An 11529-nucleotide genomic window follows, 5' to 3' on the forward strand; every position below is an offset into this window, starting at 1 on the left:
CCCCTACTGGGGAACGAGCCTGCAACCCAGGCATGTGCCCTTGGCCGGAATCGAACCTGGGACCCTTCAGTCCGCAGGCTGATGCTCTATCCACTGAGCCAAGCCAGCTAGGGCCAAACTAGTCCTTTTTAAGTGAGCCAAGCCTGCACTCTCCTAAGTCCTCCAAGCTTGGCAGTAAGATTTCTTCACTTTCTTTGCATTACCTCAAGACGATGATGCTTAACCTGAAAATTAGATGGTGAAGAAAGAGCATCCCTAGCAAAGTGGGGTGTGGTCTAAAGCCAAATCACAGATCTATATGTTGGGAGTGGGTTCCATCTGGCCAGTCTTTCTTACTAATTGAATCATAGTCCAATAGCCATAAAGGGCTGCCTCAAAGTAAAGGAGAGGGTGGAGAAGCAGTCCTATTGCTTTGTGTTGGTGACAGAATAGGAGAAGGAGGGTGAGGGTGCTGGCAGATCTGGGCTAATGACCAGCATGAAATCTTGTTTTAGTACCTGTTAGTGTCTTTGTCTGCAAACTGCCTCCCTGAGCCACTGCCCTCAGGGCGGAAATCAGTCTCAAGTGTGCGTGTGTGCACATGAGTGTGTGTCTGCTCTCATCCTTCTGTTAAAGGGAATACAAGGGAGAGAAGCAAGAAAGTAAGAGCTCAACTTCCTCTAAAGTAAAGCAGTTCTGGAAACTGAGAGTGTGTTTTGTTCAAAGGGTAAACAAAGACACTGAAAAAACCCCAAGGCTTTTCTGGGCAAGTCCTGTTTCTGCTGTCACCTGCTTCTGCTGCACCATTGATCTGTGCTGTTCATACCTGTGAAACCTTTGTGAAGAACAGATACTTTATTTTTATTTTTGTTAATTCTCTCTGGAGGATAATTTTTCCATTGACTTTTTAAAGAGAGTGGAAGGGAGGGAAGGGAAAGAAACTGAGGGAGAGAGAGAGAGAGAGAGAGAGAGAGAGAGAGAGAAGAGATAGACATGCTGATTGGTTGCCTTCCAGAGGTGATGACCAGGACTGGAAGGTCGAGGGCCAATGCTCTAACCTCTAAACACACTGGCCAGGGCAAGAGCAGATACTTGCAAATACAAAGGTTTTAGCTTAAGTCAGTGGTTCTCAAAGAGTATTTCCTGGACCAGCTGGTGTGGCTCAGTGGTTGAGCATGGACCTATGAACCAAGAGGACATGGTTCCATTCCCTGTCAGGGCACATGCCTGGGTTGCCGACTAGATCTCGTAGGAGGCATGCAGGAGGCAGTTGATCAATGATTCTCTCCCATCATTGATGTTTCTATCTCTCTCTCTTGCCCTCTCTGAAATCAATAAAAAATAAAATAAGAGTATTTCCTGGACCAACAGTAGCAGCATCACTTGCGAACTTGTAAGAAATGAAAATTATTGCCCTCCAGCCCAGAATCATTGAATTAGATGACCTGGGGATGAAACCCAGATGTCAGTGCTTAACAAGCCTTCCAGGTGACCTGAGGTAGGTAGGCTAAGTGTGAGGACCGCTGGGCTTTACGCCACTGAATCCTATAAAACACTCTTGCTAAGTCTGCCTGCTTCATGTATAGATCCCTTCAAATTGAGCTAAAACTTACAGGCACGATAACTTTCCTGATGCTGTGGGCCACGAGCAAGATCAACTTTCACCGACAGCTTTTCTAAATGCTTCCTTCCTGATGTAGGTGACAGACCATGCAGACGGTAAACACGTCATTACCCAATTCCACGAATGGCAGGCCGGAACCGGACTGATCCTTTCTCGAGCCCGGAAACTTCCTATCGCTACAATTTTTACCACTCACGCCACACTGCTTGGGAGGTATCTCTGCGCAGCAAACATCGATTTCTACAACCATCTTGATGAGGTAAATAGTCGGTAAAGAGTCCTACTACCTTCCCCTCACCACCTTTTTTTCTGATCCTGGAAGCTGAAGGATGAGAAGTATTGATCTTGACATTTCATCTGCCAGCCAGATGGCAGCAATGCCCTTTCAACTAATCAATATGCATGACAAAGCCGCCCTTTTGACAGAGAGGCGGTGTGTGTCTACTTTGGAGCAATAGACCCAAGATTCAAAGGCGTGGGGGTGGGGAGGTAAGACTGTGGACACAGGTTGGGCTCCTGACTACCTTGGAGCTTGGGAAATGCTGCCAGGATCCTGTATCACACACAGCTCTGAGTGGCAAGTAGAGAGCCAGGATTCTAGACATACTGCTTGCACCATGAGCCTTACTTCCTCTATCTCTCAAGTGAAAAAATGGTCAGATTTCTCCTGTAACTCTGCAATGCATAGGTGGGGTTTTTATCAGGGTCAAATAAGACGGAAGGTATTAAAAACAGGGATGTGGGTCCTTGGTGACCAGTTATGTCTGCTCATTTGAGAAGACTGCTCGATTCTATGACCCAAGGTCATTGTTTTGACTTCTTCCTTCTATTTCCCACCAGTTAAATCAGATTAAAGTATGTCTTTTACATCATCTGCCAATAATATCAACAAGGCATGTGCATACCACTAAGTCAGGGGGTTTGTAGATTTGGTTTCTCTATTGCCAATCAAATCAATTTACTATCTTAGAGGTTCTGTTTTACTGTCAGGAAAATGAGTACGTCAGAAAGTTGATTTCTAAAGACTTTCCAGTTTTAAAAAAGTGCTAGGATTCTATGAAATAGTGTGTGTGTGTGTCTCTGTGTGTAGTCCTATATAATAAAAGTGTAACATGCAAATTGACTGAATGGCAGAACAACTGGTCGCTATGAGGCACACTGACCACCAGGGGGCAGACGCTCAACACAGGAGCTGCTCCCTGGTGATCAGTGCGCTCCCACAGGGGGAGCACTGCTCAGCCAGAAGCCAGGCTCATGTCTGGCAAGCACAGAGGCAGTGGCGGGAGCCTCTCCTGCCTCCACTGCAGGCAGGTGGTAAGGAGTGATGGGTCCTGGACTGCGAGAGTTTCGGACTGCAGAGAGATGTCTGAGGGATGTCTGACTGCTGGCAGGCAGACATCCCCCAAGGCGTCCCGGACTGCGAGAGGGCACAGGCCAGTCTGGGGGACCCCTCCCCCCCAGTGCACAAATCTCATTCACCGGGCTTCTGGTACATAAATGGTTGTGACAAGTTATACTACTATCTCAAAGACACTTGGACATTGAATGCAGAAAAGTTTTTTTTCTGACAAACTTCAACATTTGCAAAGCAATGAATGATCCTAAAGAGAGTTGACCTATAAAAAGGTCAACCTACTCCAAAGGTCTCTAACTGTAAACATAAGATGTACATTTAAAATAAAGTCACCACAGGATTCAGAAAGTCAGGAGAGCTGGGAAATTTTTTAATGGCATATGATATTGGTAGACTAATAAGGGCAAACCAGTGATCTGTGGTAAGCTCCACCAACCATTTTCCTGGAGAAGGGAAGACTTTGATTTTTGTGAAAGAGAAAATGTTAGAGAGGCATATCAAATATTTTATTGGAGAATTCTTAAGAGCATTATATAGTAATTAAGGAAAACAACTAGAATATACTTCAGCTATTGTTTTTTTAAAGAACAAATGCATGGTAGTATATATAGTTATATATAACAACTTTATCCTCTTGATAAAGGTGAGTATTTATATCATACTACTTTCAAATAGGATTATATATTCCCCAACTTAAAGCCCCTCGCTGGTTGAAGTAAGACCCCAGTCCATTGTTCTAGTAAAATGCCCTGCCCAGCAGAGTCACTGGTAAACAACAAGTAGTCAAGAACTAGATTTTGAGCTAAATTCATAACCATTTCTTACAGAAAAAGCACACCCTATAATCATTTTCCATAGTAGACCTTCTCCCCATGCTCACATTGGGTTTAGAATTTGGGTGATACATAAAAAAATACCAAATTATATACATGGAAAGTTTTTGAAAGTTCAACATAAGAAATGAGTCAGAATTTAGTCTTTGAAACAAGACCCAAGATCTGCCTCAGTAAGTTCTGGCTCAGGCAGATGAACATGGGGTAGGAGTGGGGAAATGAGAAGAAAAATAAAAGTATTCAACTTCTCTAAAACCAGAAAGATAAAACTACTTACTCAAATAGTAATTGATAACTGAAAACATTTTTTGTTACTAGTCAATTCACAAAGATTTTGAAGTTGGTTTAAGTTTTTAAATTTATTAGCTGAAAGAGCATTCCAACCATTCTAGCCAGCATATGAATTCCTGAGACTCTTCAAGATATTTTAAAATTTATTCTTATTAGTCCAGTAATGGGTCAACTTTTCCCTCCACTAAAATAGCTAGATAACTAAGAAGGAGTTGGGGGAGGTTGGAGAGGGTGAAAGGAGGATAAATGGTGATGGCAGGAGGTTGACTTGGAGTGGTGAACACACAATATAACATACAGATGATGTATTATAGAATTGTACACCTGAAACCTATATAATTTTATTAATCAATGTCACCTCAATACATTCAACGAAATAAAATAGCTAGACAACTAATGCTTTTAAAAAAGTTTTTTTAGGTTTTGGCTTCTCTTTTTTTAATAGCAACAGAATTTCCTTGATAGAAATGAGGACATTGCTGTTTGGGATTAGAAAATTGTGAAGGAAGCCAACTGGTACACAATGGTCTCATGGATTTTAACTCTCTCCTCTGACCAAGTTTTAAACTAGTGAACTTCAATTATAAGGTTACCCTCCACTGTAACCTTATACCTCATTCTTTGTTCTTTTATACACATTATCTAGAATACAACAAAAGGCTATGAGATATAAAAAAACACAGGGAAGGAAGTTCCACTGTCAAAGGAACCAGGCCCAGATATGTTTTAGATGTTGGAATGACCAGACAGAGATTTTAACATGCTGTCATGAATATGGGGGAAAGAAAGAAAGTGTAAATAGATAGGGTTGCTGTGAAGCCTATGGGTGTGACCAGGCATACATACTACAGGCCTAAAAGATAAGGGGCCCCATGGGGCCAGAAAAAGACAGAAACATGCACAAGTGCCTGTCTTCACCTTTGCGTACTTGGTCTACTCACTTAGAAAACCTATCATCCCATCTCTACATGTCTAAATATTAAACACTGCCCCATATATGAAATCATATTATTCCTAACAACAACAATGAATAATAACAATAGTTAAAGTTCTTGAGCACTTTCTATGTGTGAGGAACTTTTATAAATATTTGACTTGTTACCTCATTTGCTCTTTACAAAAGCTCAGTGAGATAGGAAACATACTTTTCCAGAATTATTTTTCTTAAACATAGGCTGTCTCTACCATATCTCTAAACAAGCCCATTCAGTCTTGCCATTGTATACAGGACAAAGGCTAAATTTCTAGTCTTGTCTTCAGGGAATTCTGGGGTCTGGCCCTATTATATCCTACCAGGATGTCACCCTACTATGTCTCCTACATTCTACACCCAATGCCACAGTCACACCATACATTTTGCTATTTTCTGCAAATTTCATTTGACTTAGTATACTTGTTTATTAGGGCAGTTAATTTTTCAGCCTAAAATAATCTTTCCCCAAATTAAATTTTCATGTCCAAATGCTATTTTATGCATAACTCATGGTTCTTATCCCTAAAAATCTTACATTCTAGAGGTGATATTGACAATATTAACACTTATATAGTACTAGAGGCCTGATGCATGAAATTCATGCACTGGGGGAGGGGGTCCCTCAGCCCAGCCTGCACCCTCTCATAGTCCAAGACCCCTCAGGGGATGTCCACCTGCCAGCTTAGGCCCGATACCCCTGGGGATCGGGCCTAAGCTGGCAGTCAGACATCCCTCTCCCAGTCTGGGGCTCTTGCAGTCCGGGACCGCTCGTGCCTTACTGCCCACCTGCAGTGGAGGTGGGAGAGGCTCGCGCCACCACTGCTGTGCTCACCAGCCATGAGTCCGGCTTCTGGCTCAGATACCCCTCTCGCAGTCTGGATCCCCTCGCTCCTTACCACCTGCCTGAAGTGGAGACAGGAGAGTCTCCCTCCACTGCTGCTGCGCTCGCCACCCATGAGCCCAGCTTCTGGCTGAGCAGCGCTCCTCCTGTGGGAGCACACTGACCACCAGGGGACAGCTCCTGTGTTGAGTGTCTGCCCCCTGGTGGTCAGTGTATGTCATAGTGTCCAGTCATTCTGCTGTCCAGTCGATTTGCATAGTAGGGTTTTATTATAGAGGATGAGATACTTTTCCTATCCTGTTCTGATCTTATACCTTACTCAGGCACTTACTCATTTCCGCCTGATTTTTACTCATTTGCTCACTAAGTTATAGGTTCTTTGAAGGTAACAGAAACACATAAATTATTCCACAAATATTGGTTGAATGAGAGATTGGTTGAATAAATAAGACCAGCCATAAAAAGCTTTTAAGAAAAACTTTTGCTGATTCAAGGATACCATATAGAGAGAGCCCTGGTTCAAACATTTTCAGAGAGATGTTTGTAAATATTACAGCCCAGAGAGACTATTCTAAGAATTATCTTGTTCTAATCTTTAGAATCATCTAATAAATCTTTTGTTAGTATTTTCCTTTATATGGTGCAGTAATTACTGGGACTGACTTGTTGATTGAGTTAGAGCTGCTGATTCAGGGATACCATATAGAGAGAACCCAGGTTCAAACCATTTCAGAGAGATGTTTGTAAATATTACAGTCAAGAGAGACTATTCTAAAATTATCTTGTTCTAATCTTTAGAAACATCTAATAAATCTTTTTTTAGTATTTTCCTCTCTCTGGTACAGTAATTACTGGGACTGACTTGTTGATTGAGTTAGAGACTAAATGGTATAAAAGCAGGTGAGAGCACAAGTTTGCAGTCAGATTGATTTGGATCAACGGGACTCTGCTAAGATATGAATATTACATTGAGCAAGTTCTTTAAACTTTAGAAATTTCGATCCCCCCTCTATAAAATGAAGACAAAATAAGTGTCTCAGTGGTTTATGAGGATTAAATATGATGTCCTGCTTAGAAGAATGTCTGATGCATAGTGTTGAAAAGCTTCTAATATGAAGAGTGCATTGCTGATACAAGGCCAGAAACTATATAGCTTTTTCTCTTAGACACTGCTACCTTCATATGCAACTATATTAGAAATAATATTCAGTAACTAAGCCAAATGGCAAAAGCCCGCAACTGTTGCCAGCTATTTAATTGTGGGGGTTTGGCTTATTGTGCGTATATTTTTAAGTTAAGATACCCAGAATAATGAATATTCTGACTGGCTTGATAGAATGATTACACAGTCTATCACACTATCTAATTAATATAACTGTACACCCTTGAAATTATATAGTGGTAGGACTACAATATTCATGGAAAAACATTTGTCTTTTCTTTGTCAGGCTTCCTTTCAGTGAGTTAAGGATAATAATAATTAACTTAATTTTTTGTATCAAGTTTAATGTCAGCTTTACTTCATTGTTCATGGGCAAAAACATGATAACGACCTTGGGGAAAGAAATTAGCTCAGTATTTATAAAATGTGGGATAAATAAAAGTATAATTGAAATGCCAAAGAAAATCAAGATTTCTATGTGATTATAACAAAGTGGAAATGTCATTTACTCAGGGGTTTACATAGCACTTTAGAAGCAGAAATAGGTAAGCAACACCTGTTTAAGCATAAGTAGCTCTGCACTTAGTAATGGGATTAAATAAAAACTGTCGTTACTTTATTGTGGGCATAAAATTTCACACGGCTTTTGGGGAACACAATATGAAAAATATGTGACTTTGTTTTGCTTGTGTGGAAGAATCAGTGTACGCGAATGGACATGTGCTTGTGTTTTGTTTTGAACAGTTTGACATAGACAAAGAGGCTGGGGAAAGGCAGATCTACCACCGGTACTGCATGGAGCGGGCCTCCGTCCATTGTGCGCACGTGTTCACCACAGTTTCTGAAATAACAGCAATAGAGGCAGAACACATGCTGAAGAGAAAGCCTGGTAATGCTGACCCCTCAGTTTGTCACTGATCTTTCCATTCCAAATGACAAGAGAGCATAAGAACTTTGGTTCAAACAAACAAACAAAAAGCATAAAACAGCAGAGGGGGAAAAAAAGGTTTTTGCCACTGGAAATGCAAATGAGAGCACCGACTCCATTGGTTGTTACAAGGATTTAATGAGTTACATTGTGAAGCATTGCGAGCCGTGCCTGGTGCATAGTAAGCAATGAAACTATAACAATCAGCATTATTGCTTTTAACTCTACTATGTCATTGAACCAATGTTATTTTGGTCATGCACTCCTCGTTTCCTATTTCTACAATTTTTGTGAACATTTATGAATTTTCAATTCTATGATAGTCATAACCTGGAAACGTTAATAGAATCAAACTTTACATAAATTCAAATACACTGTTTTTCTACAATGATATCCTCTCTCAAAAGAACATTTTCATAACTATTTTATTTTGGCTTTTCCAGATGTAGTTACTCCAAATGGCTTGAATGTTAAGAAATTTTCAGCAATGCATGAGTTTCAAAATCTACATGCAATGTACAAGGCTAGGATACAAGAATTTGTTCGGGGTCATTTTTATGGGTATGTGTTTTTCTTTCTTAAAAAAAATTAGGGTGCAATGTTAGGGATCTCTGGTATAGAGAAAACAGTGTTGTTACAGTACATGTTTATCTTTCCCATCCCCTTTGTACTTTAACAGGATTCCTGTGTACATTTTGTTGCTGGTGCTTTCTTTCATTTGAAACTGTCTTGTTTTGTTTTAGTCATCTGGACTTTGATCTTGAAAAAACTTTGTTCTTTTTCATTGCTGGGAGGTATGAGTTTTCAAACAAAGGAGCTGACATCTTCCTAGAGTCCTTATCCAGGCTCAATTTCCTGCTGAGGGTAAGGAAGCTCTACAATGTTATATCATGTTTCCTGTGCTATGGCTTCCATAGACTTTTTTTTCCTTTTTTATTGCTTAAAGTATTACAAATAGTAGAACATATGTCTCCTTTTTCCCCTATTGACTTCTCCCTGGCCTCTCCCCTCCAACCCTCCCCAACCCCCCGTCCCCGGCATATGCCCTCACCTTGCTAGTGTCTGTGTCCATGAATATAAGTCATTTGGTTGATTTGGTTGATCTCTTACCCCCTCCAACCCTCGAAAAGCTTCTAATATGAAGAGTGCATTGCTGATACAAGGCCAGAAACTATATAGCTTTTTCTCTTAGACACTGCTACCTTCATATGCAACTATATTAGAAATAATATTCAGTAACTAAGCCAAATGGCAAAAGCCCGCAACTGTTGCCAGCTATTTAATTGTGGGGGTTTGGCTTATTGTGCGTATATTTTTAAGTTAAGATACCCAGAATAATGAATATTCTGACTGGCTTGATAGAATGATTACACAGTCTATCACACTATCTAATTAATATAACTGTACACCCTTGAAATTATATAGTGGTAGGACTACAATATTCATGGAAAAACATTTGTCTTTTCTTTGTCAGGCTTCCTTTCAGTGAGTTAAGGATAATAATAATTAACTTAATTTTTTGTATCAAGTTTAATGTCAGCTTTACTTCATTGTTCATGGGCAAAAACATGATAACGACCTTGGGGAAAGAAATTAGCTCAGTATTTATAAAATGTGGGATAAATAAAAGTATAATTGAAATGCCAAAGAAAATCAAGATTTCTATGTGATTATAACAAAGTGGAAATGTCATTTACTCAGGGGTTTACATAGCACTTTAGAAGCAGAAATAGGTAAGCAACACCTGTTTAAGCATAAGTAGCTCTGCACTTAGTAATGGGATTAAATACAAATGTTCATTACTTTTTAGTGGGCATAAAATTTCACACGGCTTTTGGGGAGCACAATAGGAAAAATATGTGATTTTGTTTTGCTTGTGTGGAAGAATCAGTGTACGCAAATGGACACGTGCTTGTGTTTTTTTATTTTATTTTTATTTTTATTTTTTGTGCTTGTGTTTTGTTTTGAACAGTTTGACATAGACAAAGAGGCTGGGGAAAGGCAGATCTACCACCGGTATTGCATGGAGCGGGCCTCTGTCCATTGTGCACACGTGTTCACCACAGTTTCTGAAATAACAGCAATAGAGGCAGAACACATGCTGAAGAGAAAGCCTGGTAATGCTGACCCCTCAGTTTGTCACTGATCTTTCCATTCCAAATGACAAGAGAGCATAAGAACTTTGGTTCAAACAAACAAACAAAAAGCATAAAACAGTAGAGGGGGGAAAAAAGGGTTTTGCCACTGTAAATGCAAATGAGAGCACCGACTCCATTGGTTGTTACAAGGATTTAATGAGTTACATTGTGAAGCATTGCGAGCCGTGCCTGGTGCATAGTAAGCAATGAAACTATAACAATCAGCATTATTGCTTTTAACTCTACTATGTCATTGAACCAATGTTATTTTGGTCATGCACTCCTCGTTTCCTATTTCTACAATTTTTTGTGAACATTTATGAATTTTCAATTCTATGATAGTCATAACCTGGAAACGTTAATAGAATCAAACTTTACATAAATTCAAATACACTGTTTTTCTACAATGATATCCTCTCTCAAAAGAACATTTCCATAACTATTTTATTTTGGCTTTTCCAGATGTAGTTACTCCAAATGGCTTGAATGTTAAGAAATTTTCAGCAATGCATGAGTTTCAAAATCTACATGCAATGTACAAGGCTAGGATACAAGAATTTGTTCGGGGTCATTTTTATGGGTATGTGTTTTTCTTTCTTAAAAAAAAATCAGGGTGCAATGTTAGGGATCTCTGGTATAGAGAAAACAGTGTTGTTACAGTACATGTTTATCTTTCCCATCCCCTTTGTACTTTAACAGGATTCCTGTGTACATTTTGTTGCTGGTGCTTTCTTTCATTTGAAACTGTCTTGTTTTGTTTTAGTCATCTGGACTTTGATCTTGAAAAAACTTTGTTCTTTTTCATTGCTGGGAGGTATGAGTTTTCAAACAAAGGAGCTGACATCTTCCTAGAATCCTTATCCAGGCTCAATTTCCTGCTGAGGGTAAGGAAGCTCTACAATGTTATATCATGTTTCCTGTGCTATGGCTTCCATAGACTTTTTTTTCCTTTTTTATTGCTTAAAGTATTACAAATAGTAGAACATATGTCTCCTTTTTCCCCTATTGACTTCTCCCTGGCCTCTCCCCTCCAACCCTCCCCAACCCCCCGTCCCCGGCATATGCCCTCACCTTGCTAGTGTCTGTGTCCATGAATATAAGTCATTTGGTTGATTTGGTTGATCTCTTACCCCCTCCAACCCTCTCTTGCCTTCCTGCTGAAGTTTGACAGTTTGTTCAATGCTTCGTTGTTTCTGTATCTATTTTTGTTCATCAGTTTATGATGTTCACTATATTCCACAAATGAGTGAGATCATGTGATGTTTATCTTTCTCTAACTGGCTTATTTTGCTTAGCATAATGCTCTCCAGTTCCATCCATGCTGTTGCAAATGGTAAGAATTCCTTCTTTTTTACCGCAGCATAGTATTCCATTGTGTAGATGTACCACAGTTTTCTAATCCACTC

At 39.8% G+C, this 11529-nt stretch overlaps 1 protein-coding gene across 1 annotated transcript in view; it reads left to right on the forward strand.

Annotated features, from left to right (window-relative positions):
- The window catches only part of GYS2 (glycogen synthase 2 (liver)), a 46345-nt gene that overhangs the window by 12145 nt on the left and 22671 nt on the right, over positions 1 to 11529 (forward strand). Inside the window, exons 4-7 of the mRNA XM_005869568.2 lie at positions 1680 to 1862; positions 7802 to 7946; positions 8429 to 8546; positions 8729 to 8849. Of these exons, the coding sequence (XP_005869630.1) occupies positions 1680 to 1862; positions 7802 to 7946; positions 8429 to 8546; positions 8729 to 8849 (567 nt within the window). The remainder of the gene's footprint in view (positions 1 to 1679; positions 1863 to 7801; positions 7947 to 8428; positions 8547 to 8728; positions 8850 to 11529) is intronic.

The sequence above is a fragment of the Myotis brandtii genome, unplaced genomic scaffold (assembly GCF_000412655.1).
Source record: "Myotis brandtii unplaced genomic scaffold, ASM41265v1 scaffold299, whole genome shotgun sequence".
Taxonomy (NCBI): domain Eukaryota; kingdom Metazoa; phylum Chordata; class Mammalia; order Chiroptera; family Vespertilionidae; genus Myotis; species Myotis brandtii.